This window comes from Propithecus coquereli, unplaced genomic scaffold (genome assembly GCF_000956105.1).
Source record: "Propithecus coquereli isolate 6110/MARCELLA unplaced genomic scaffold, Pcoq_1.0 Scaffold134, whole genome shotgun sequence".
Classification (NCBI taxonomy): domain Eukaryota; kingdom Metazoa; phylum Chordata; class Mammalia; order Primates; family Indriidae; genus Propithecus; species Propithecus coquereli.
This window is the reverse complement of record NW_012137636.1, coordinates 1662279-1690160: the sequence shown is the minus strand read 5'-3', so window position 1 is coordinate 1690160 and position 27882 is coordinate 1662279. Positions and strand designations below refer to the sequence as shown.

At 42.8% G+C, this 27882-nt stretch overlaps 1 protein-coding gene across 3 annotated transcripts in view; it reads right to left on the bottom strand.

The window, feature by feature from the left end:
• Positions 1-27882, bottom strand: part of AOAH (acyloxyacyl hydrolase (neutrophil)) — a 220309-nt gene that overhangs the window by 82367 nt on the left and 110060 nt on the right. For all 3 annotated transcript variants that reach the window (XM_012638764.1, XM_012638766.1, XM_012638767.1), the window contains exon 12: positions 2970-3061. In XM_012638764.1, the coding sequence (XP_012494218.1) occupies positions 2970-3061 (92 nt within the window). The remainder of the gene's footprint in view (positions 1-2969; positions 3062-27882) is intronic.

The following is a 27882-nucleotide window of genomic DNA, read 5'->3' as shown; positions in this document are numbered from 1 at the left end:
CAAATAAGGACAATACTTAAAGTCAACACTGAGCAAGTAGCATAAGAAGATTATTAGGTATTTTTGTTTTATAAAAAGCAATACAGACCCTAGTACAAAAAGGTGCCAAGTCAACACAGATTAGCTCAGAGTAGAGATGATTTTCACATAAGCCAAGACGAGATGGCCATTTCATTTGTGAGTTGGTGTCAGAATTTCTTTGCATAACGCTTATAAGAGTTATAAACCATTTGTGTCTGAAGACTTTCAACTTTTCCTTTCACTCCACTGCCATACTTCAAAAGAAAGTCCTGTCTGCCTGCTGGGCTCTCATCAGGATGATGGGTAGAACCTGCCGCAGGATTGGAGCGTTCACAGGATTTTACACTGGTAAGGGAGTAAACCAGAAGGGAAGCAGAAGCAGAAGGGAAGAGAGAGTTTCCCCTCCAATCCCCCCAAAAAACTAAAAACTACTGACCAGAATCTGCTTGAGAGCAGGAGCTAAGTGTGGGCAGAGTTTTGGGGAAACTAGATTTTGGGGGTGCAGGACAACTACTGGTGTGTGTGAGCTCTAAGTAGAAAGCGATGGGGACACAAGTTTTCCCCAATTTTTCTGGTCATGGTGAGTGGATTCCTCTTTCACTCTTTCAGTGATTCCAGTAAAGATTTAAACTACTTGGCAATTAATTATAAACATCAGGTTGGTATTTCCTCCATGGCGACTTCATGCGGTCAAATGTGGCTGGGATTTATAGGGTTCATATGTAAATTTAAGATTCTGGTAAAGGTACAGTAAACTGCGTTCATTTCCCATTCATAACTATTTTTACTATTGTCATAAAAGCCTTGATTGAGAGAAACATCCTGATATTTTTATAGATGGATAGCTGGATTGAGCAGAGCACACTTAAATATAATATAATATTTTTTCAATTCTGATGCTGACAGTGGGGAGATAAACAAGGTTCTCTCTTCCAGAAAGCTGCTTTGGCTGGGCTATCTCTGGATGTGTCCCAGGGAACAAAGACAGCAGTAGCTGCAGCAGAGGGAAGAGGGCACAGAGGCTTAGGGGGTTCCAGACAGCTGGGAGGATGGGGACCCTGGGAAGGCATCACAGGCACGTGATGGACATCTGAAACCAGGCACGCCTCATCTTCACACCGGGAGCACTTCTTTAGTTCTCAGTCTTTTCCCTGTCCCATAGCTATGCTCTCAAAGGCACAATAGGTAGAGCAAGCATGTTCCCACACATGGAATAAAGACAGCGCATGAAGGTCGAGGGTTGGGGACTGCGAGGGTCTTGGCCCCAAGATTATTCTCTGTGTTACAATACGACAAGGTTCAGCGATGACAGATCCTACCACATCTTCTTAGCTTTGTGACCTTGGTCACATTTCTTAATGTGTCTATCAACTTAGATTCCTCAACTAAAAAATGCAGAAAATAATCCGCTTACCCCACAAAAAGATTAAATGACATAATCTTTATATAACAGTACAATGAATGGCATATGACTTCTTACTTCTCATGAAGGTTACTTCTTATTATCCCTATTATTGATTAGTTAGTATTTCTACACTAATGACGACGACTAGCCTTTTTAGAAAACATGATTAACCTTGAAAACAGACACTGAAACTTGAAAACTCATCTCTTTTGCCTTCCCTATGTGCACAGATGATTCCTACATAAACATGAATACGTTTTCCTGAAGGTTGATTGTCTTTCTTAGTTTCTTCCCTACCCCTTTCATCACCCAAATCTCCTAAATCCTTCAGGGTTTGGCTCCTTGCCTTCCACTCCAAAAGGGGGTGGCTGGTGATCACGTCCAGGAACTCCTTTCCCACCGAACCCTGTGGTTCTGTGTGAGACCTGCCCGGACGCATCGCCCTTGTGTCGTCACTGTTCATTGTCTCGTCTGCCTTTCTTTAATTGGCTGCAGAATGGGATAAGCCTTGTTTACCTTCAAACACCTATAACATCTGTGCCTGGTTAGGTGGTAAGTATTTAAGAAATAATTTTAAAGCGAATGAGTAAAGATAATCAAATAAATGATTCATGGCATGCAATGCTCTTTGTTAAACAAAAGAAATGTGTGTTAAAATTATAAATGGCCGTCCCTTGGGCATTCCTGCCCCTTACGGATTTGGATAAACCAGCTCCATGCACTCTTGCCCTCCTCACGGTTTTCATGGTTTGTCTCATGGTCCTTTCTGGCTTTCTGGTGTTGCTGCCTGAGTCCGAGAAGGCTTCCCTGCTGGCTCGGCCCTGCCTTTAGACCTCAACCCAAAGCTCTGCCCTTTCTTCTGTTTTTATACATGGAAGCCAGTCGTCTGCCATATTCCTTATGCTTATGAACTGCTACAAATGTTTTGGGGATGTTGGGAGAAAAACATGGCTTTTTATCATGTTAAGGACACTTGCAAAGTCTCACAGCAGCTTAGGTGTCCCCGCCAGGTGCAGGGCTGGGAGGCAGAGTGCAGGCCCTCAGGCAACACCCAGTCTCATGCAGCGAATTGGGTTTGTGTGTCACTTAGAATCATCCTGCGTGGTCTCTAGCTGCAAATCCAGAGCATTAAATCTAGGGTGATTCCAGGACTTTGAGACTTGCCAGTTAATTTTAGCCATTACCTTTATAAATGTTAATTTGTGAGAGTAAGTAATCAAGTAAACTTCATTCTCCCTTAAATCAGAAAAATTCAGTGGTGTGTTTGAGTACTGTCCATCGGCGGAAAACTGCAAGTCCCCTGGCACCCCTGCAACCAACAGCAGGGATCTTCCTTTCTTGCCAGCACTGTTAAAATGCAGTTTGCATTGCATTACCGTGCTGTGGATGGACTCGATGAAGTGGTGGTTTTGTTATACGTCATTCATGTTCTAGAAGCAGTTCCTAATAATTCTCATTTCAACATCTTGGGAGCAAGACCCATCTCCTGTTCTTTTCTTATACAGATACGTTGAAATATTTGAGGGTGTGCAGACCCACATACCTGCTAGTGGAGTCCAGAAACCCAGTAACACCGGAGAGTTGAGGCCAGTCGAGTTCATCTCTAAGAGCTGTTGGTAAATCAGAGAAGGAGTTCTAGAGAAAAAAATTAAAGTAGTAATTATCAAAATGGTCAATTTTTTCCCTACAGGTAACAAGAATATCCATTGCCTAAGCATTGTTCTCTGTCTGTCTGTCTGTCTTTCTGAATTTCTCTCTTTAAGAGCTTTTGGCATTTAAGGCAGATGCCTCTTAACTTCACCCTTCATTAGAGAATTCACAATGATCAGCGTTACCCAGGAGCTGGCTTCTGTTCAGCTCCCGTGAGACATGCCTAGCATACGGCACCTCACACACTTGAGAGAGATGCTCCAGTACACAGGTAAACTTTGCATGCTTTTACATTTTCTGAGATTTTCTCCATTTTCAGTTTAGACCATAAGAAAGTCAATTGCCTAAATAGTAATTAACCTGAAAAATTATACCCAAGCCCCCAGCAAAAATGCCTGTCCTTGTGATATAGTTTTTTTTTTTTTTTTTTCAAGACAGAGTCTTACTCTGTTGCCTGGGCTAGAGTGCTGTGGCCTCAGCCTCGCTCACGGCAGCCTCAAACTCTTGGGCTCAAGCAATCCTCCTGCCTCAGCCTCCTGAGTAGCTGGGACTACAGGCATGTACCACCATGCCCAGGCTAATTTTTTCTATATATTTTTAGTTGTCTGGCTAATTTCTTTCTATTTTTTAGTAGAGATGGGGTCTTGCTCTTGCTCAGGCTGGTCTCGAACTCCTGAGCTCAAATGATCCTCCCACCTGGCCTCCCAGAGTGCTAGGATTACAAGCGTAAGCCACTGCACAAAGCCCCTTGTGATAGAGTTTGGATATTTGGCCCCTCCAAATCTCATGTTGAGATCTGATCCCCAAGGTAGGAGGTGGGGCCTAGTGGGAGGTGTTTGGGTCATGGGGGAGGATCCCTCATCAATGGCTCAGCGCCCTCCCTGTCGTAATGAGTGAGTTCGCGCTAGAGCTGGTTGTTAAAAAGAGCCTGGCACCTTCCCCCTCTTGCTTCCTCTCTCCTCATGTGATCTGCACACACTGGCTCCCCTTCAACTTCTGCCATGAGTGGAAGCTTCCTGAGGTCCACACCGGAAACAGATGCTGATGCCATGCTTCTGTACAGCCTGCAGAGCCGTGAGCCAAATAAACTTCTTTTCTTTATAAATTACCCAGCCTCAGGTAATCTTTTATAGCAATGCAAAAAGACTAAGACAACTGTGTTTAAAGCCTTGCCCCTAGTCAGTAAATTGATGCTCCCTGACCTTCATGGCGGGTCTTAGACACTTTTGGGAATCTGACTATGGTTCCTTTCCCTACAAAGATGCACTTGTACTAAATATGGCCTAGGATTTCAGGGGACTCACAGGCCCCCTGCAGCTCCTGCACGGTTTGTTAAGAACTCCTGACATAAAGTATTGACAAAAATAGGATTCATTTAAACCACGTTTCCATGGCTGGTATAAAATTCTGGAAGAAAAATGTGGTGAGCTACAGCATTTTATAAATTCCCTTTATAAGTGGCCTCTGGGGCATAGCCCTCCTATGGTCTAATTTCTAGAAAAGCTTGTCTAAACTAGTGTGTTTGGAACAGGGCTTCCAGAATTAGCGAATAAAAACACAGGATTGCAAGTTAAATTTGAATTTCAGGCAAAAAAGAAATAATTTTCAGTATAAGTTTGTCCTATGCCGTGGTTGAGACATACTGAAAAAAAAATGTTACTTATTTGAAATTCAAATTTAACTGGATGTCCTGTATTTTACCTGGGAATCCCACTTTGGCCAATATTCCCTTTTTGCCTTGGCTGACAGGAAACCTCAGTGAGTGGCTGGAAGAAGCCCCTGCGTTTCTCAACATTGAAAATCCATGTTTCCTCTGGATAAACATGAAAACCTTGGGTCCTCCTTTAATGCTGTTTTAGAATTTAAAATACATTAAAGATGATGTCCAAAGGCAAATCACATCAAAGCAACTGCAGTGTTGAATACAAGTTTTCAAATGTCGTGTGCTCCTGCCTCCTGCCCTCCTCCTCCCCACGGTAATTCTCACCCTGTCTTCTAAGGAATCCGGAATCTTCTAAGGATTCTTAAGGCTGCCAGGGGAAGGAAAGCCACACATCCCTCTCATCCACACCTTGAAAACATGTCTTTGCTGTTCCTTCTGACTACAAAGTAGTACATGTTTGTTATACAAATGCAAACATTATAGTAATTTACGATGTAGAAAGGAAAGCCTCCAAGATATAACTATTGTGAGATAACCACTGTTAACAGTTTGTGTCATTTATATATATAAATATCTATATGGTTATAGAAAATAAATACGTAAAACCTACCATAAGTCTTTACACTTGGAAAACCTCAAGTCATTGTCCTACTTTCAGAGAAATAGAAAATAAGTACTCAAAATAAATAAAAACTAAATTCATATTTCTCAGTTGTGGACTGTTATGGGTTGAATTATGCCCTCAGAATGTGACCTTATTTGGAAATAGGGTCATCGCAGATATAGTTAGTTAAGATGAGGTCACACTGAAGTAGGATGGGCCCCTAATCCATATGACTGATCCTTATAAGAAGAGGAGGAAGAGACACAGAAACAAAGACACATGGGGACACCACGTGGTGATGGAGGCTGAGATTCGAGTGATGCTGCCATAAGCCAATGAATGGCAGGGGCCGCAGCCCTCAGCGGAAGAGCAGCGTGGAACTGACTTTCATGCAGACCTCTCAGGAGGAGCCAACTCTATGGACATCTTAATCTTGTACTTCTGGCCTCCAGAGCTCTGACACAAGCAATTTCTGTTGTTTGAAGCCATCCAGTTTGTGGCACTTTGTTATGGCAGCTGGAGGGAACTAATACATTGCCTCAATTAGACAATTTGCTTGTAGTTCTTAATATTCAAGAGGCTAAGATATGAACCCTTCTGCTATGTTGATTTACTTTCAAAATAAGTCATGTAATAAACAACCACGTTTAAACACAGCAGTTATCCCAGGGTACCTTGCATATTTTCCATGGGTCTCTGAGCTTCCCCTGCTTCTCCTTCCTCAGTTGCCTCTTCCTTCCACATGCCAATCCTGAGATTTCCTGATCTGGAAAGAATGCTCCCAACAGATCTTGGAAGACCATGCAGTTCCAGTGACTAGTCCTTTGTCTCCTCTTAGCATTAGGCACCCACCACTTTCTGCTCAAAATTCCAACATTACTGTGAGTTAATATTCTCTGTTGTGGTTTCTATTTCTCCTGCCACTATAAAGCAAAATTTTCCTTTGCTTTTTATCTTATTTTCCCCCTACATCTTTCTGTTTGCAATGTGTGTTTGCCGTAGAATTTGAGAATATTCAATTCTGCTAGAGAAGACAAGAAAACAAATAGAATGGATGAAACTCACAAGATGTGTTAAGCAGAGATAGTGAGTAAGCAAGTGACTTGTGAGATGTGGGCAGAATTTATGAGCTGAAGTAAGTCAGTAACCTGTAAAAAATGTTAAAAGAATGATATGCTCCTTCCTTACCCTGCTCCCTCACCTTTTTCTCTGTCTTCTGTGCAATAGCAGCTCCAGACTTGGGAAAGTGGGTTTGGGTGTTGAGTCTGGCTGGGCCTGATCTCCCGTTCACAGGAAGGAGTTAGACAAGAACTCTGCTGGCACAGGGAGCCATGTCTGATACCCTCTGTAGCTTGGCAAACTAAGCCAAGGGATGGTAATTCTAAAGTGTACCCGAAAAGTAGGAAAAGGGCTTTGCTCTAAAAATTGGGAGATCTGTCTTCCACGTCTGGCTCTTCAAATACTAAGAAGATATACAAATCAAGAAAACTCTATGATTCAGATATGACACCATTGTAAATAGGTCCCATTCTCCATGCAGCCCCCATTCTCATTCTAGGGTGGGTGATAAAGTTCTTGGCTTTGGTGCGGGAAAGGGAGATGTTGGGGAGAGGAGTAGGATAGGTGGGAAAATGGTAGGCAACTGTGTCTTGGGAAGTGGGGTCTCCCCGTTCCCAGCATTCTTTCAGCTCAGTCTCTCTGGATCAATCTGAAGAAATGGGTCTCAGCTACCTAGGAGATTCCTGGAATCCTTGTTGATATCCTGGAAGCCCCGGTCAGCCCTGGAATCATCCCCACCGGGATTTAAACTGGAGTGGACAGCGGCTGGTGCTGAATTGCAGCTGGGGCTAGGCTGTGTTTGTATTCTCCAGCTGGAGCCCTGGAAGGCACAGGCAGGCCAGCTGCATAGGTTTCTCCTGATCATTTGATTGACTTCAAAATAATGCAAACCTGTGTTTTCCTGGTTGAATGTTTTAGACTTCACTTATCGTGTTATGGCAAGGTTTTATTGCTACTAGCTGTGCAAAATTGGGGAAGATATATCCCAGTTTTAGTGTCTCTGATGGCTGTAGGAATATTATCCAGTCTACTTCAACAGGACTGTTGGGAAGATCAAAAAACATAGTGAGAAGCAGGTTGACAAGCTGGAAGCCCCCTGCTATGTAAAGTATCATGTTTAGGATGGACCACCTAGTGTCCCTTTCCAAGTGGATTGTCCCAGGTTTAAGAAGAGTGAAGTTTATTGCTAGATAGTAGAAAAGATTTGAACAGACCAACAGAATCATCAACATATTTTTTCCTGCCTTAGTAAATTTGGTAGATAAAAAGGAAAAGTAATGGCCATTAATAGCAAGTGTTTTATAGACCCTAGCAAAAAGAGAATGTTTAAGTCATATCACATTAAACACTAAAAGCCTTATTCATGCAACATTATATCCAAGATATTTCAGGCATTTAAGGCAGGAAAAATGAAAATTAAGATTTTCCTCACCAACTCCTGCTTATTCCACTTGAGCATTTATGTTCTCAGGAAATTCATCTTAAATGTACCTTAAAAGTACATACGTGAAAAGATTTAATATTTACCAAGAAAAAATTTCCAAATTTAAGGAGCACAAACAACTCAGTGAATGTTAGATCAAATACTGCATTGCTTCAAATTTTCTTCTGATTCTTATCAATGACATAAATGTGTCTTTATGTCATACTTGGCACTTGTATACTATTTTTGTATAATATTTTCATTTAACATTACTTTGTGTGTGTGTGTGTGTGTGTGTGTGTGTATTTCCATGCATTGAAAAAGGCTGCTGGTTCTCATTGTTGTTTATTTGTTTAAATTTAAGGGGTACAGGTACAATTTTGTTACATGGATATATTGCATAGTGGTGAATTCTGGGATTTTGGTGTATCCATCACCTGAATAATGTACGTTGTACCCATGAAGTAATTTCTCATCCCTCAACCCCCTTCCACCCTTCCACTCTTCCTAACCTCCAATGTCTATCATTCCACACTCTGTGTCCATGTGTACACATTATTTTGCTCCCTCTTATAAGTGAGAACATGTGGTATTTGACTTTGTTTCGGAGTTGTTTCAATTATGATGATGGCCTCCAGTTCCATCCATGTTTCTGCAAAAGATATGATTTCATTCTTTTTTATGGCTGAATAGTATTCCATTGTGTATATACACAACATTTTCCTTATTCAATCATCCATTCATGGACACTTAGGTTGATTCCACATCTTTACAATTGTGAATTGTACTTCAATAAACATTTGAGTGTAGGTGTCTTTTTGATAAAAATATTTCTTTTCCTTTGGGTAGATACTCAGTAGTAGGATTGTTGGATCAAATGATAGTTCTATTTTTGGTCCTTTGGGAAATCTTCATACTGTTTTCCATAAAGATTGTACTAATTTACATTGCTACCAACAATGTATAAACATTCCCTTTTCTCTGCATCCTCATCAATATCTATTTTTTTATTATCATTTTTTAATAATAGCCATTCTGAATGGTGTAAGATGATATCTCATTGTGGTTATAATTTGCATTTCTCTGATAATTAGTGATGTTGAGCATTTGTGTGCTTGTTGGCCATATGCATGTCTTCTGAAAAATATCTATGCATGTCCTTTGCACACTTTTTAATGAGGTTTTTTGTTGTTGTTTTGAGTTGAGTTCCTTATAAATTCTGGATATTAGTCCCTTGTCAGTTGCATAGCTTGCAGATATTTTCTCTTATTTTGAAGGTTGTTTGTTCAGTTGGTTGATTACTTCTTTTGCTGTGCAGAAACTTTGTAGTTTAAGTTTCATTTATCTATTTTTGTTTTTGTTCCTTGTGCTTTTGAGGTCTTAGTCATGAATTCTTTGCCTAGACCAGTGTCCAGAAGAGTTTTCACCAGGTTTTCTTCTAGCATTTTTACAGTTTCAGGTGTTACATTTAAATCTTTAGTCCATCCATCTTGAATTCTTTGCCTAGACCAGTGTCCAGAAGAGTTTGCCCCAGGTTTTCTTCTAGCATTTTTATAGTTTCAGGTGTTACATTTAAATCTTCAGTCCATCTTGAGTTGATTTCTGTATAATTTGAGGGATAGGGGTCCAGTTTCGTTCTTCTACATATGGGACTCCAGTTTTCCCAGTACCTTGAAAAAGATATCTTGCCCCTATTGTATGTTTTTGTCACCTTTGTCAAGGATCAGTTGGCTGTAGGTATGTGGCTTTATTTGTGAGTCCTGTATTCTGTTGCACTGGATCTATGTGTCAATTTTTATACCACTACCATGCTGTTTTGATTACTATAGCCTGGTAGTGTAATTTGAAGTCAGGTAACGTGATGTTTCCAGATTTGCTGTTTTTGTTTAGAATTGCTTTGTATATTTGGAGTGTTTTTGGTTCCCAGTAAATTTTAGGATTGTTTTTTTCTACTTCTGTGAAGAATGATGTTGATATTTTGATAGGAATTACATTGACTTTGCAGATTACTTTGGGCAGTATGGTCATTTTAATGATGTTAATTCTTCCAATCCATGAGCATGGGCTATTTTTCCATTTGTTTGTGTCATCTACGATTTCTTTCCTTGGTGCTTTGTAATTTTCTTTGTAGAGATTTTCACCAACTTGGTTAAATATATTTATAGGTATTTAAATTTTTTGTAGTTATTATAATGAGATTGCCTTCTTTATTTGGTTCTCAGCTTTATCATTATTGGTGTATAGAAATGTTATTGATTTTTGTACATTGATTTTGTGTACTGAAATTGTACTGAAATCATTTATCAAATCTAAGAGTTTTTTTGGTGGAATCTTTGGGATTTTCTAGATATAAGATCATCTTGTCAGCGAACAGAGATAATTTGACTTCTTCTTCTCCAATTTGAATGCCTTTTATTTCTTTCTCTGGCCTGATTACTCTAACTAGTAGTTCTAGATGTTGAACAGCAGTGATGAAAGTGGGCATCCTTATCTTGTTCCAATTCTTAGAGAGAATGCTTTCAACTTTTCCCTGTTCAGTATAATGTTGGCTGTGGGTTTGTCATATATGGCTGTTATTATTTTGAGGTATGTTCCTTCTATGACTAGTTTGTTAAGGGTTTTTATCATGAAAGGGTGTTGGATTTTATCAAATGCTTTTTCTGCATCTGTTGAGATGATCGTGTGATTTTTGTCCTTAATTCTGTTTATGTGATGAATCACATTTATTGATTTGCATGTTATGGTTCTCATTTTTGATGACTATTTAGTAAATACAATAATTTGAGTTTGGGAATATTTTAAGCCCTGACATCAAGAAGCAACTGATGTTGGAGTTTCTTGAAGCTTTCTTAAGTGGGAGAAAGAGAGTAATGGCATCAATAACACATTCATCTGGTTCTGCCAGTCTTCCAGTGGTAAAGGGAATATCTTCAGTGCCTTTATTCCAGAGTTTACATTTGAGCCCTCCCCATGCAGCACTGCTGTGGACAATTTGCACAGTGTATTCCCTTTTCTAATACACTTGACTGAGTTAGACCTAAATTGATTATTTTCAAACAGTATAAAGTCACCTGGAGAAATCTGCAAGCAACTACTACTGGAAAAAGATACGAAAAATATCATCAGTTAAATAAGTCTTTTTAAAAATCCATTCCCCAGGAATTAAACTCTCAAAGCAGACGAGGGGATTGTTGTTTTACCAAAAGGTGAAAATAGCTCTTGGGTTGGTGTTTTGGTTATGCTGGGAGAGTGTCAAGGCCTGGGAATCAGAGGCGAAGGCTATCTGTTTAGCATTGGGACCCAAGATCTCTCAGTTCCGCTGGTCGGCTGCGCTGCCATCTGTCCTGCAGTGGTGCACGTAGAAGGTAAGCCAGGTTCCTCTTGCTCTATGCCTCTCAGCTCCACAGTGCCCCCTACCGCCTCTTGCCTGCCCAGATCTCCCTCCCCGCCCCATCCCCACCCGACCTCCTGAGTGCTTTTCTTAGGGAACACCAAATTATGAAACTTTACACAGACTTTCAGATGAATCATGATGCTTGGATGTGCTATGTTTCCTGGATAACTTTTGTATTTTAAGCCAGAATGTAGAAAGGAAATATTATTGAGTTCCCTTTATGTGCCAGGCACTGAGACAGGAAGTGTACACACATTGTCTGACTTAACACAACTCTGTGAAGGATTGGTCTTCCTCCTTTTCTTCCTTCTATGAACACTTTTGAGCAACCACCATGTATCAGATGTTGGATATTACCTCTAAAAAAAGAACAAGAACTCACACTTCAGACCAACAGCAGTAAATTAAATGACCAAGCCTTCACTTAGTGAGAGGTACTGGAAGAGCCCCTTTTATAGTAGGTACCTCCTGTTGCTGGCTCTGGTCCGTGGAGGAGTCTGTGTTTTCTGTTGGTGGAAGAATTCCTCACACAGGGCGGTGCAGGACCCAGGAAAGCTCTCGGAATAGAACTCAGAGGGAGTTTGGACGCCTTGCCAAGGTCATTGAGCTGGTAAACAGCAGGGCTGGGATCTGAACCCAGGTTCTGATGGAACCAGTCAGAGAGAGGCGTAGGGGAGGCCAGATCTGCACCACCCTCAGCTTTCCATATCCCACTTGTACCTGCTCCTTGCTTTGCCTCCAAGTTGCCTAATCCCATGAAATCACATGATTGGCTAAGCGGGGCTTGTTAGTTGTTGAAAATGAGGCTTCCTTATTGCCTGTTTAGGGGATAGTCTCTCAGATACTGCTTTGGGTAAAGAGTTCAGAAATTCACAGGGAATCCAAGAGTTGCCACCATCTTTTTCTTCTCTGTTTCTCATGTATGAAGGCCACGTTTAACTTAGAAAGAGTGCAGAATTAGTATTTTTGGATACAATATGGAAAAAATATGTGACCCAACACAGTCTCCTTGCCCTGAGCCTCCTCCCCACCCCCAAATCTCTATATCCAGGGCCTGTTCTGGCCTGACATATTCTGGGAAGAGGCAGCCACAGAGAATACCACACACTGCCGCTATGGAGCTCTGTCCTCCAGGGGGGCCTGGCAGATGAAGTTCTGGGAGACAGGGTCTCTCATCTGGTCTCTGTCTCTGTAATGTCTGGCTTAACTAGATCAGGTAGCACAGTTCTCATAAACTGGTGCTTTGATGTAGACAACCTCAAGAAAGTAATTTAGCCCTGTGAGTTTGATTCATAAACCTTACAATCCCATGTGCAGTGAGATGAGTCTCACATCGAGGGAAGGTCCCTGTGGCTCTGTAATTTATTAAACACACAGACAGACAGGTAGAAAGAGAAGGGGAAAATTATAAGTGTTCAATGAAAGTTGGCTGTCAGTAATATTAATAGGGAAGCCCAGAGTACTATGTCAGATTGTAGAAGGGACACCTATCCTACCTGTGGGGCTTCGGGCAAGGAATCTTGAAAGAAATGTTATCTATTGTGTTGAATCTTGTAAGGTTAGTAAGAGGGAGCCAGGACAAAAGTGGTAGAGGGAAAATAGTTCCCTCATTTCTAACATCACACGCAAAACCTCAAGGCTAAGTGCATTATATTAATATCATGTCCAAAGAAGACCAAGAAACATCAAGTATATCAGTTACATATTTCTATGCAACGTTACCCACAAATTTAGTGGCTTAAAACATACTCCATGCCGGCAGACTAGTAATAATAACTGTAATCATAACTGCTCGCCTCCTGGTATTATGCTTATTTGATGTACATTTAAACTTCAACTTCAGCCAAATAAGCAATTTTCAAGGAAAAAGTACAGCATTTCATCTTTGACCTTCTACCAGCCCAGAAGCTTGCAGGAGCAGTGAAGAAATAGTCAAATGAAGAATTCTAGCAAAATATGACCAGTAACTGAAAAGAGGACAGAATGGCAGGGAACATGCAATCTGTCACCATTTCGCCTAAATGTAGCTCTTTATTTTTTTACCTTGTCAGCTCCTCTTAGTTTCTTTCTTTCCCCTTTTCTATTATGTATTACTGAAGCTCTAACCCTATGATTTATTTATGCAATGAATGAGTCGAGGCATGCATTTATCTAACTGCCCCATGCCACATAAGAACGCATTTCTACCAAATTCTCTTCCTCCTGTCATTTTTCCCAGGGTGATTGGAGGACTGTATCTAGATTCGTAAAAATAAGAAAACAAGAGTTTAAAATCTCCTGTTCTCACACAAAGATATTCCCAAGTCAATTCTTTTTTAAGTCCAGTGAAACAGATTCTTTCACAACCTGAAGAAAATAAGTTCTCCAAGGGCCAGAAAGAAGCAACAAGAGGTACATATCATATAGGAGCTGACTCTTCTAATCCTGTTGATTTTGTAAAAGTTTGGCCATTTCTAAATCAGCCAGGCTGCTGTTTGTTGGGGTGTGAGTAGTTTTTCTTTTTGGGGAGGTAATGTCTGGAATTCGGCACCAGAAGAAGCTCAACATGCACCGTCAAGTTACGGAGGTGAGACTGGGGAGAAGACCTCCTGGGGCCACCTGATCACCAGGACTGAACTATTGTGATCCTAGACAATCATCGCATTTTCCTCCTCTCCCTCTCTTTCACCTTATCCCAAGAAGCTCTCACAAAACCTCACTGCACTGTCCTTTCTGAATTGCGCTCATTGTGGCTCTGGGTCACTGCAGCAGCCTCTGGCTGGGGGCCCTGTCCCCTCACCCCCTCCTAGCATCTTCGGCAATGTTTCCCAGAATCTCCTGGGAAGTGGTCTTAAAGATGCATGTTGGGTGGGCTTGTTGTGGGGCCCTGGAATCTCATTTTGAGGAAGTGTCTTAAGTGACTGCAGTGACTGGCCAAGCTTGGGAAGCCTGACTTGCAGGTCCTGGAGCTCTTCAATGTCATCCTCCACGACACGGTGCCCACCTTCCCCAGCCTGTCGTCACAGTCTGCCTCTCCCAGCCCCGCAGCCGCCTAGGTCCCCCAACCTGCCACTGCCCCCTCAGACCTCTAGGCCTTGTCACAAGCTCTTCCTCCCACTACACTGTCTGTATTGGCCCAGTGCTGCTCATTGGTCAAGAGTCAGCTAAATCTCGACGTCCTTGCCTGAGCCAGCCTTCCTCTCTCAGGTGTCCCCTTCTACGTTCTCCTTGAACCCTGTACATGCTCAGACAATGACACCTAACACGCTAGCACTAGGGCGGGGGCTGGCAAACTGTTTCTGTAAAGGGCCAGACAGTAAATATTTTAGGTTTTGTAGGCCACTCCATTGTCTCTGTTGTGACCATTGTAACTCAGTTCTGCTGTTGTAATGTGAAAGCAGCCACAGACAATATGTAAATGAATGGGCGTGGCTGTGTTCCAATAAAACCTCATTTACAAAAACAGGGGGAGCTGCAGCATTTGGCCCAAGGGCCATAGTTTCCTGACCTCTGCCTTGGGGTCCAACAGAATCAGTGTGTGTCTGGGCTCCGTGTTTAACTGTATTACTTTGGGTCAGTTAGCTAAGCTTGCTAAGTCTTAGTTTCTTTATCCACACATACTAATGGGGTCATTTCAGTACTGTGTTAGTCTATTTGGGCTGCTATAACAAAACACCTTAGACCGGGTAAGGTAAACAACAGAAATTGACTGCTTGTAGTTCTGGAGGCTGGGAAGTTCAAGATCAAGGTGCTGGCAATTTCAGTGTCTGGTGAAGGCTAGCTCTCGGCTTCATAGGTGGTGCCTTGTCGCTGTGTCCTCACATGGCAGAAGGAGCAAGGGAGCTCCCTCCAGCCTCTTTTATAAGGGCACTAATCCCATTCATGAGCGTGGAGCCCCGATGACTTAATTACTTCCTAAAGGCCCCACCTCTTAATACTATCACACCGGGTATTAGGCTCCAACTTATAAATTTTGGGAGGACACCAATATTCAGATTATAGCAAGTATTAAATGAGATAAGGGAAAACACAGTGCCTCGTATTTGGTAAGCACATGGAAATATTTGCTGTGTATTATTACTATAATTGTGAGCTCACTTGTTTATCTTCCTAACTAGCCTTTAAGCTTCTTGAGGCTAGAGCTGGTGTTTTTCACCTCCAGAGCCCAGCCGTCCACCCTTATCTATTTTCTCTTTATAAGAGAATAGTGTTAGTTGAGCCCAGGGCTGCCCAGCCAGGGACTGTAGTTCTCAGTTTCTGCTGCAGCCCTGTGTGGCCATGAGACTAGGTTCTGCATGATGGGCTGAGAGAGAGTGATTTGCGCCACCATCTTGCCAGCTTCTCCCAAGGTAGGTGTGCCCTGCCTTGGCCCTTTTCCTTCCCCTGCAGCTAGGAGGTGGCCAGAGCAGGAGCGGCTACCTTGGACCCAGGGATGGAAGCTGCATATTGAGGATGATCTAACCATCCTCCAGCCCTGGACTGCTTCCCTCTGGATTAGTATGTGAGAGGGAAACACACTTCCATCTTAAGTCACCGAATTTTGGGACTCTGCTTCAGTAGCTGAACCTATATTCTGCTTGATTAATAAACTAACTTTTTAAGAAGGGCTGGGTCATCCACTCGTTCTTGTTGGCTCTCAAATATTTTATCTACGTGAGACCATGACCTCTTTGCTTCTTCCTGATCTACTTTCCTTTGAGCTTTTTAGCAGTCAGGCTGTCAATTCTTGGCTTGGTGATGCTGTCCTCAATTTCTGCTCCCGGAATCTTTGGAATTTGTATTTCATGCACGCTCCTCTTAATTTTTCTTCTAGAAATTACAGTTTAGCTCATCCTTCTGGCAATCTCCCAACCATTGCCTTGAGTAGGAAATCCACAGGAAATCATACAGAGGCCAGTTTTGACCCCCAGATATTTGACTGGGGCTGAGCTGGGTCATCTCTGCTGCCCCCCACCCCGCATGCTTCCTAAGGAGTGGCATGGAAGGAATTCAACGGCTTAAAAAAATAACGAATGAATGGTGCGTAGCAATCAATTCCAACCATCCAAAATTATTTTTAATTCCAGAATTTCCTCTTTCCATATCCCAAGGGACTTGAGATTCTTGGTGTCTCCCCTGTGACGAGTTAGTTCTGTGAGACCCATTTGATGGCTAAAGAACATCAGGGAGAGTGGAACAAAGCAATAGATGTAATTAACCAGCATGCAAGAGATTGTTCTCCAGGTGTAGCAGCAGACAGCACAGGCATTGACCAACTGCCGACTCATGCTGCCTCCTGATGGGGAAATCTCTAACTCATGTGCCAGATGTTTTTAGAAGAATGACCCTGGAAGGGCACCTTATTTTGCTGGCAGGTGAGAGCCTGGGACACTCACCTTGAGCAGGGAGAGAAGGGCATTGAGTTGATCAGAACACAAGAATAGCCCACCTGGCCTGTGTTCTTCAACAGGAGAGAGAACAGAAGAACCTTTTGTCTTCTGTGGCCTGATTGCTGCTAGAGAAAAGAATTCACCATGGTGAACACAACTCCCTTTTTCTGACAGAATAAATGAGAAGTAACGAGGATTGAGGTTTCTCTCCTCATCATTTAGCATCTTTAATCTGCTAGCCTGCAAGATGTCTGAGAAGCAAAATATGTAATTTGGTACAGTTTTACCAAACCACCTTTCCTCATCTTAAGAAATAATAACAGACTACTCTAATGTTTAGATATTTCTGGAGTCAACATGAAGTTAACTCAGATAGAATTTCCATATTTTGTATGCACCATGGAAGTCTGCCTTTGTGCTTAATGGAAGCTTTATGTGCACTGATAAATCCCGAGAGTGAAGTGGGGCAGGTTAGTGAGAGTAGGGTGAGAGCTTCGCTACTGCCTGTGCTATTTGCAGGCTAATAAAGAGTAGCCAAACCTGATAAACAAAATCATCTCAAAGAGAGAAATGAAGCGCGTATGGGCTTGAAAGACAGGAGCTGCTTTGCTCTCGGGTGAATATGCATTTTCAGCAGCCAGATTAAGGATTCATTTTGTCCTTGACACAGCACGAAATCCAATCTGTGTCTACTTACCCTACAGACAACAGCCTGCCAGGGGTCGTGCTAAGATTTTATAATAGGACAGCCAACGGTCTTTGCTAGCAAAATAAACATTTGGAAAATTGTATTTCAGAATCACTTCCCCCCCTCCCACCCCCTTCTTCAACATGTCATGCAATTCTGATTCAGTGAAATGCAGCATTTAATATTTTGGAAATAATTTTTGAGCAGATGGGAGAAGAGGCAGGAGGGCAGCATTCTTGCTGGCCAGGATGCTCTCTCTACCTCCCCTTCTTTTTCAACAAAACAACTCAAGCAGTGATTGTTTTTCCTTTGAAAGAAAAAAAAAGCACACACACCAGCATGAAAGTGTTTTCAGATTTGCTTTTTGTTTTCCTTTGCAATCTTTCTAAGTTGGGGTCTTTCATTGGCCTGGGTGGCTTGACTTGAACCTCACTGCTAAGGTTGAGATCTCTTGGAGAGAGGCTCGGGTTGTTTAAGAAGGGAGCAGGGGGATGCATTGGAATGAGGCTCAGACCCTTTGTTTCTGCAGCACCTCGAGGGTGATTCTTCACACTCTCTTTATTGAACTACAAATATCTTTCCAGATGAACACACTCCTAATCTAATTAGCTGTAAACAGGCCTCCCGGGTGCCACACTGCTTAGCCAGAGGATGGTGTGCGGGAGGGGAGAGGGCTGCTGCATGAAGAACGCCCAAGCCAACGGATTCCTTCTCGGTGGACACAGCTGGGGGTGGGGACGATGGATGCACAGGACTGTCTTCTGCCTCACAGGGAGACAAAGGCAAAGAAATGTTGCGTAGCCTCATCCAGGGCACAATGGCCTCTTATGAAACAATGCCTGCTTGTTTTTCTGCAGCATTTACTGTCCCGTCCAGACAATATGATCAAATTGTTGGCACAGCAAAGGAATGGCACCAAATGTGTTTAGGCTTCCTGAAGGCTCTTGGTGTGTGATATGCATTCGCACTGTCAGACCCTGAGCAAGACCACACGGCCTGATGTTTACTTTGCTCCTGTGATAGTTCATGGAGGGATTAATTACATGGTGCAGTCACAGTTACTCCTACACAATCCAAATTCAGAATCTCTGTTCCATGGAACAGGTCAGAAAAAGGTCATGTGGCCTCATTTTAAAAGATGATTTTTGGTTGTTTGGATTCCTATAGGCCATTGAGGAAGGAATGATCTGGCATTTGGTCAACAGCAGCCCACCCTGGGGGTTTCAGGGGACTGGGTGGGGGTGAGGCAGGCCCCAGGGTAACAAGACACAAAGATATGAGGTTCTAATTGGGCTGAGGCCACGCTGACAACCAACTAGGCCTCTGGGTGCCACTGGGCCCTCCAGGCTGAGTCATTGGTGTCGCAGGAGGACTGTGAAAGCTGTTCCCTGGCCACTTGCCCCAGCCTCCCCCACTGAATGGCCTTCGCAGCTCTTCTACCCGCTTTGATGTCCCCTGCTGTCCAGTGCCCGGTGCTGATTCCAGCTGACTCCAGACTCAGTCTGAGAGGGCTTGAGCAGCTTGTGCTGGGGAAGCCCTTGTCCCTCAGCTTCAAGCCCACTGTGCTCTGCTCTGTGACACTGGGCTGGATGCTGCACACTCCACTTCCCAGGCCTCTCATGAGGCGGCATCTGCCAATGGGAGGCCCAGGAAGGAGAAGGGAAAGTGAGAGGAGGGGAGAAGGGGCTAAGTCCTGTCTCCCAGTCAAGGGCCTCGACCTCCAGCAGCATCCTTTGCCACTTGCAGCTCAGTCTCCCTGCACCCTTCTGTGGTCCTCGTAGTCCCCCGTGGCCTACACACCCTTGGCAGTCGGGATACAAACTGTGCTGAGGTCTGAGCACCAGCTATGCCTCTTCCTCTAGTTGCTGCTAATTCCCCACCTTCCTTTTTGTTCTCTGGCCATAGAATCAGCACCTGCTTCTAGCAGTGATAATCTCGGATTAGTTCAGCAACCCCCTTTCTGCTCTAATACCCACAATCAGTTCCCTGGGTAAAATCTAACACCCATGTAGCCAATTCCCTCTATTCAATCCCTTCCATGTGAATGTTTTTATCTTCCTCTCTGGTCCCTGCTAAACATTGTCCCTGACACTAATTCGATTCTTAGTCTGAAGGGTTCCACCTGCTGAATTAGCCACAAGGCTGGGGCTCTCATCCTTTGTGGTGACATCACTAAAAGGTTGTCACATAGTAAAAGGAGATTGGCCAGAAGAAGGGTGGGTAGTGGAGGGACCTGGGGAGTTTTACTAAATGTTTCTTCTTCCCTGTTTCCATGTCTCCCAATGAGGTCTAGGAGCCTTAGGGTTTTTACACCTTTGAGAACTCGAGTTATATTTCACTCTTTCAATGAGCATGTAAAATCTGAACAGAAAGAAGGAATTCTGAGCAGTCCAGCTATTTCTCTGGAGTGAAATATTGCCTGGCAAACCACTGGGAAGCAAAACGCGCTCCTGCACAAGCACGCAGAACCCTTGGGCAGAACAAGGCCTGTTCTCAATGGACACTGTCCCCGGTGCCTCCCATGTTCTGATACACTGCGGAAACACTGGGTTTACAGACCAGCCCACACCATGCCAATGGCATCTGCGTTTTGCCCTGAAACATTTTATCTTAGTGTGTCTCTTCTCTGGCATTTCTAGACATGAAGAATTTTGAAAACTACATGGCAGTACCCCATACGCCCACCCTTCTTTTGTAAATCCTCAAAGTTTGGACATTAGAGGCAGCAGGAAAGCCCTATGATGGTGGTTCTCAAAGTATGGTCTGGGGACCCCAGGGGGTCTTGGAAACTCTCATAGGGGGTTCATGAAATCAATAATTTTATCAGAACACTAAGACTTGTTGACCTTTTTCACGCAAATTCATTTATGAGGGTACGATGGAGTTTTCAAGAGGCTGCATATATGGGTATCAGAACAGATTGAAGGCAGAAGCAGACACAGGGACCCAGCTGTCTTCTTGTAAGGAGATTCACAGAAACGGAAAACAATGCTATGCTTCTGACATTTTTAGTTTTGGAAAATAAAGTTATTGGTCATAAAATACGTTAATATGTAATATTTTTCCTATTTTTATTTTTAAATAAATTAATATTTCAAAAATTTCTGTTTTGATCTCCGTTATAGTAATTATTCATGGATATAACTGATAGATATTGATATATATCTGTGTATGTGACTCATATCTATAGCTATAATTGATATATATTGATGGATATAATAACCCACTTTAACCAAAGTTCTCTGGCTTGTCAATGTTTTTTAAGGGTGCAAGTGGGACCTGAGACAAAAAAGTCTGAGCACTGCCCCTCTTTATAGGAGATGTTTCCTACAGGGCACCATTTAGAATGATCATAACCAGCGAATAGACAATAGAATCAACATCCATTGAGCCTCTGTCATCTTGCTAGTGTTTGCGGTGTTTGTTGGCACGTTACACAAGCAGTGCCTTAGGGTGCAATGAGACAACAACTCTATTCTTGTCTCCACTGCCCATGCACACGGTGGTGCTAATTCATTTCATCTCTCGCCCCTGGAAGAAAATCCAGGCCAGCCCAATTATGCATGTGCTCATTCTCAGACAACATAGATTCCTCTAGTTGAGTTAAATTCCATTTCATAAAATTAAAATGTCTAGTCCTCATAATTTTAAGTAAAACTCTTTGCCCCTTGTTCCACCCGGGCTTGAGGCTAGCCATCTGCACCCGCTTCCTCTGTCCACGTGGCCAGCTTCTCCTTTCACTTGCTGGCCAAAGCTTCTGAGCCCTGGGGATGGCAGTGGAAGGAGAAGGGATGTAGCTGGATGTGACACTCTCTAATGGGGGCTGTCGTGGTGCCCTCGAGAGGCCCTGCTGGGAACAAGTGACTGAACCTGCCATGTGTAGGTGGGGTCACTGCATTCCCTACATCCCACTAGTCACTTCAGTTTGTTGCTTCAGCCCTGGTCACCTGGAGGTTAAGGCCCGTGAGGTCACCTTGCCCCACGGGCCATCCTCTGCAGATGTCCAATGGCCCAGGCCAGCTCTCCCTTCCTGCTCAGGGAACCCATTCTTTCTGTCCTGGTGCCTCAGTTACTGCCTTTACATTCCTCATGGGAGTGTCAGACACAGCCCTCTTGTCCCCAAGCTCTGGAGACCCCATCCCAGTTTCATTCTCTTAGTGGCCTTCTTATGGTGAGAAGGGAGCCTTTGCACCTTTCCCCCCATGGGGAGAGCTGGGCCCCACCGCCATCTCGACACTGGCCCTTCCCAGCCTCCGCTCTTGGCCCTGGGAGGTGACAGTTAAGGGACAGGTTGCAGAACTGGCTTCACTCCCTTCTTTTGCAGGTCCTGTGGAAGTGGTTTAATATTTCACTTGGAAGAAATATTTAACAGAGGGAAGGTCCACATTGTCTTGGGGTTTCACCTAAAACTTATGTAGAAATAAACAGTCCAATTTTTAACATCTCATTATAAAAATCATCCCAAATTTCTTATGAAGTTTCCATCATTCATATTTTACAGATGAGGAAACTAAAGCCCAAAGGAGTAAATGTAAGTGGTTCAGCAAGGATTCGAACTCAGGTCTATCTGATTCAAAGTCCAAGATTATTCTATATACAGGTAAGTTGGAGGCTTGAAATTCCCCTCTGGGCACTGCTCCTGACTCGCCAAGTCAGCTCGGAGCGTGGCTCTCGTGCTGTCAGGAGGGTTTCTGGGCTAGTCCAGACTAATGCCTCTACTGTCCTGGCATAATTATCAGTAGTGATCCCTCTTCTCTCAAAGTTCCCAGTTTGGACAATAAATTCTATGCTCACCAAAACCACCTGGAGCTGGCGGGTGTGGTGCAGAGGGATAAGAAGCACCAGAAGTTTCTTAGCAGAGCTGATGTTCTATTAGAGTCTCCAAAGGCTGGCTGAGACCTTGAGGAAAGATCTGCAGTTGGGAATGAGGTCCAGGCAGCCACGTCCAGCTGCAAGGATGCCAGAGAACAGCCCGGAATCAACCCCAGACCAGTGACACATTCACCCAGGGAGCATGGTGTCTTTGGGAGCTGTCGTAAAGTGCACAGGATGGGAAGGGTGTGAGAAAAACACATGTCCACTCTCGATTCCAGACAGCGTCTGAGTTTGTTCATTTCCTTTCTTCCCCACTGTACTTCCCTGGCTTAAGACACGTTTAGTAGGACTATAACAACCTCCTAGCTGGTCCTGTTGCCTGATTCCGCACTCCCCCTCCCCACCCCGCCCCATGAATCCATCCTGCCCAGAGTGAATATTATAAAATTCAAATCTGACCATTTCTCAGACCTTCAATGGCTCCCCTGGCCTTCAGGATAAACTCTGAGTTTCCTCTCATGGCTTCCAGGCCCTTGGAGACCCATCCCATGCACCTCTCCAGGTGCCCCCCTCGCCTTCCCACCTGTGCGTGGTGAGTTTCGGCTCAGCCGCATCGAACTTCTCCTTTTCAGAATGCTGAGCCCTCTTGCTCCCTTCGCGCATGCTCTTTCCTCTGCTAGGACACTCCTTCCTGGGTCGGCTAGACCTGGCTACCTCCAGCTCATCCTTCCACTTTGCACATACTGTCTCTTCCTTCTGGAACCTTTTGCTCTGGTCTGGGGGCATTGACTGCTCTAGAATTGTCATTTGCTTGTCTGGGTGTCCCCACGGAGTTGCAAGCCCAAGGAGGACCTGGGTTCTTCCCGTCATCTTCTCCACTGTCATCGGCCCTATCACAGAGCTTGGCACACAGGAGGCACCCATTTAGTGTCTGTCCAATTAATTGATACACAAATAGTGCTGTGCTGCTGGGCCTGTTGAGATGTGACTCTAGAATTTTCACCTAAAATAGAATTGATACTTTGTTTATACTTGCTACAAGCACTAGAAGCCAAACAACGGAAACACGAGATATCTGAGCTCAACACACCTCATGGATATCAACTAGGCATGGTATTCATAACTGGGTTGACTCCTTGTACAAAGAAAGAGATTCTATAGATAACAGTTTTTAAAAACTGGGCAGGGCATGGTGGCTCCTGCCTGTAATCCCAGCACTTTGGGAGGCCAAAGTCGGAGGATTTTTTGAGGCCAAGAGTTCGAGACCAACCTGGCAGACATAGCAAAACCCTATATCTACAAAAAATTTAAAAAAATTAAAAATTGGAAGTTGTTTCTTTTTTTTCCAAAAAGGAGCATGATCCATAATAGCCAAAAAATGAATCATGAATCAGTTTAATATCCAGTGATGGGTGAATTGTTCAGTAGATTATCGCATGTCCCCTGAAAAGGACACTGTGGAGCACCGATAAATGTGAGTATAAAGACTAAGTAGCAGTGTGGAAAGGATTATGAAAAAGAAATAGAAAAAAAGAATTGTCAGTTGCAAACTTGCCATTCTTGCAACTACATAGTGTGTGTATATGGAACGTACATTACACATATGTACATAGATATGCATGGTGGGGGGAGAGTGCTGGAAAGAGTGGAAAAATAATGAGAAACATTTAAAATGGTGGGGTGGTTTTTTTTTTTTCTTTTTAAAATTGTTCTATTATTGACTTTATATCTTTTTTAAAATAAAAATAATATTTCAAAACAAATCTGAAGCTCCAGAATGTTAAAGTGATTCTCTCTGGGTGGTAGTATTAAGGAAGAATTATAATAATTTTTGTATTTTCTTATTTTTCTCCATTGCATATTTAACACTTATAATTAGATAAAAGTAATAAAGCAAATACTCTCTTCCTTCTCCCGCTTTGGACAGACCTACTTCCTTCCCCATTGCTCTTGACTGTGGTCAAGTGACTTGCTTTGGCTGGCAGGTTAATGGTGGTGCTTGTGTAGGGGCCTTACCCTCTTGCACCCTGTCATCACTATGAGAAGAAAGGACATGCTCTGGGTAGATGGCCCATCTAAGAAAAATGAGAGACATGTGGCACAGACCTGGGCCCAACTTGAAGCTTAGAGCCAAGATCAACAGAGCCCAGCCTAGAACAGCTGACCCTAGACAACCCACAGATGCAGGAATGAGAAGAAATGATGGTTGTATTAAGCCACTGGAGATTTGGGGGTGTTAGTGGTTATTATTTTGACAATAACTTGGTGATAAATCTTCATTGTCAATACCAATATTCTAAGCAAAATGTATCTCTTATTCTTCCTGTCCCATCTTCCATTCTTATCAAATGGTGTACCACAGAAGTGGCCCAGGCTGGGAGTGACTAGGCTCATTCTCAGCTTGGAGATGAATGTTAACCTAGAGAGATTTCAAGAACTCTAGAACACCACAGGCTTAAAACAGACGACAAACTGACTCTAAAACTATCACGTTGTCCCTCTCATCTATAGCATTATCACCATATTGATAAGACACCTGCATTCCAATCATAGTTATGCCTCATTTGGGTTCCTTACTAGCCTGTTCTCATAGTCATTTCTCAAAACTATTTACTGCCAAAAAGTAGGAGGGAATGTAACCCAAACCCAAACCCAAACCAACAAATGCTGATCAATAACATTTCAATCAGTTCCTTGCTGCAAATAGCACAAGAAAAATGTTACAGTTCAAATTCTAACTGTAAAGTCTCCAGGATGGGGTCATTGGGTTTGCTGAAGTGATTTCCCTAAAATATCTACTTGGTGGGCCCCTCTCTTCCCCAGAAACTTAGCGACCTGCAGAGTGAGTCATTCCCCCTCCCCGTGAGTGGCTGAGAGGCTGTCCTCTCCGGGAGAACGCTAAAGGGGCCCCAGGCTGTGAAGAGAGGCAGCCTTTCCTCAGTCTCCAGGGACCAGGGGCAGGAGTAGGAAGGACAAGCGCAAGGACGTCAGCCAGCCTCGTTAACTACACACCACTGCACTGTAGGGGCCTGAATGGCCCGTGTGTCTGGATGGAATTCAATACATGGGTCCAAAACGTTGTCCCAGCCGTTGGTTCACTGAAGCACATGGCCCTGCTTGAGATTGTTACTATCATCATTCACAGAGTTTCTGGTTTAAGTACGTGTTCAGGCTTTTGCTGACAGGCATGATTCTGCCACCTGTTAGTTGTGTGACCTTGGGCAGTCTACTCAAGCTCTCTGAGAATCTGTCTGTAAAGGGAGGCTGTGTTGTAGTAGCACCTACAGGGGGCTTTTACAATGGTTAAAGAAAGAAATGCATCGGTTTTCTTTAGCTGGTTTCCTCAGCTATTTGCTTAATACAGAACAAAACAGAACAGAACAAACAAATCTCCAAAATCTTGAATTGCAGTATTTGGTACACACATAATACAAATTCAATGAAGTAAAAATAGAAAAAAACTTATCCATAATTCCACCATCCAAAGATAGCCACTGTAAACATACTGATCTACAACCTTCCAATTATTTTTTTGTTTGCACACACAGACACACATATATTCATAAAATTGGTTCATAATACTATTTTGTCACCTGATTTTGTTCCTTAATAAATGGTCATAAATATACTTTCTTGCCAATAAAGGTGTCTTTTAGTATGTGTATTAATGGTTGTATAAAATTTCATTATATAGATGTAATATTTTTATTTCCCTTTTTTTTTTTTTTTTTTTTTGAGACACAGTCTCACTGTGTTGCCCGGGCTAGAGTGCTGTGGCTTCAGCCTAGCTCACAGCAACCTCAAACTCCTGGGCTCAAGCGATCCTTCTGCCTCAGCCTCCCGAGTAGCTGGGACTACTGGCACATGAGACCACCCTGGCTAATTTTTCTATCTTTTGTAGAGATGGGGTCTCATGCTTACTCAGGCTGGTCTTGAATTCTTGATCTCAAGCAATCCTCCCGCCTTGGCCTCCCAGAGAGCTAGGATTACAGGCGTGAGCCACCGCACCCGTATCTCCCCTATTTTTTGATTTTTAATTTCTTTCCTCATTTTTACTCTTATAAATAAATAATTCTTTGATGAATATTCATGTACATATATTCTTGAGCAAATGATTGATCTCTTTTATTTTTTAAACTAAAAAAAATTTTATTGGTACATAATCTTTGTCCATATTTATGGGGACATATGATATTTTGTTACATGCGTAAAGTGTGTTATGATCTAGTCGGGGTATTTAGCGTGTCCATCACCTCAAGTACTTATCATTTCTATGTGTTAGGAACATTTCAAGTCCCCTATTCTTGCTATTTTTTTGTTGGGGGAGACAGGGTCTCACTCTGTTGCCCAGGCTAGAGTGCAGTGACATCTTAGCTCACAGCAACCTCAAACTGCTGGATTCAAGCGATCCTCTTGCCTCAGCCTCCCGAGTAGCTGGGACTACTGGCACATGAGACCACCCTGGCTAATTTTTCTATCTTTTGTAGAGATGGGGTCTCATGCTTACTCAGGCTGGTCTTGAATTCTTGATCTCAAGCAATCCTCCCACCTTGGCCTCCCAAAGTGCTAGGATTACAGGCGTGAGCCACCACACCTAGCTTATTCTAGCTATTTTGAATATACAATACATTGTTGTTAACTATTGTCACCCCACTCTGCTATCGAACATTAGAACTTATTTCTTCTACCTGACTGTATGTACCATTAACCAACCTCTTTTTATCCACCCCTCACAAAACACACATCCTTCCCAGCCTCTGGTGTCTATAATCCTACCCTCTACTTCCATGAGATCAACATTCTTAGCTACTGCATATGGGTAAGTACATGCAGTATTTGTCTCTGTGCCTTGTTTATTTCACTTAATATAATGACCCCCAGTTCTATCCATATTGCTACAAAAAACAGAATTTCATTTTTTATGGCTAAATATCATTCCATTGTGTATACATGCCACATTTTATTTATCTATTCACCCATCGATGGACACTTAGGTTATTTCATATCTTGGCTATTGTGAATAGGGCTGCAATAAACATGGGAGTGCAGATATCTCTTTGATATACTGATTTCCTTTCATTTGGACATATACCCAGCAGCAGGATTGCTGGATAATATGGTAGATCTATTTTTAGTTTTTTAAGGAACCTCCGTACTGTTTTCTATAACAGCTGTACTAATTTATATTGCCACCAACAGTGTTCTAGTGTTTCCCTTTCTGTCCATCCTTGTCAGCATCTGTTATTTTTTGTTTCTTTAATAATAGGCATTCTAATTGGGGTAAGATTGTGCTTTTGATTTGCATTGATGTTGGGCGTTTTTTCACATACCTGTTGGTCATTTGTATGTCTACTTTTGAGAAAAGTCTATCCATGTCTTGTGCCCACTTTTTAATGGGATTGTTTGTCTATTGCTATTGTTTGAGTTTTTGTATATTCTGGATATTAGTTCCTTGTTGCATGAATAGTTTGAAAATATGTTTTCCCATTCAACAGGCTGTCTCTTCATTCTATTAGTTGTTTCCTTTGCTGTGCAGAAGGTTTTTAGTTTAATATAGTGTCATTTGTCTATTTTTGTTTTTGTTGCTTGTGCTTTTCAAGTCTTAACTATAAAACTCTTTGCCTAGACCAACGTCCTGAAGTGTTTCCCCTAATTTTTTTCTAATATTTTTATAGTTTCTTGTCTCATGTTTAAGTCTAATACATTTTGAGTTGATTTTTGCATATGGTGAGAGATAGAGGTCTAGTTTCATTCTTATGCATATGGATACCGAGTTTTCCCAGCATCATTTATTGAAGAAGGGGTCCTTTCC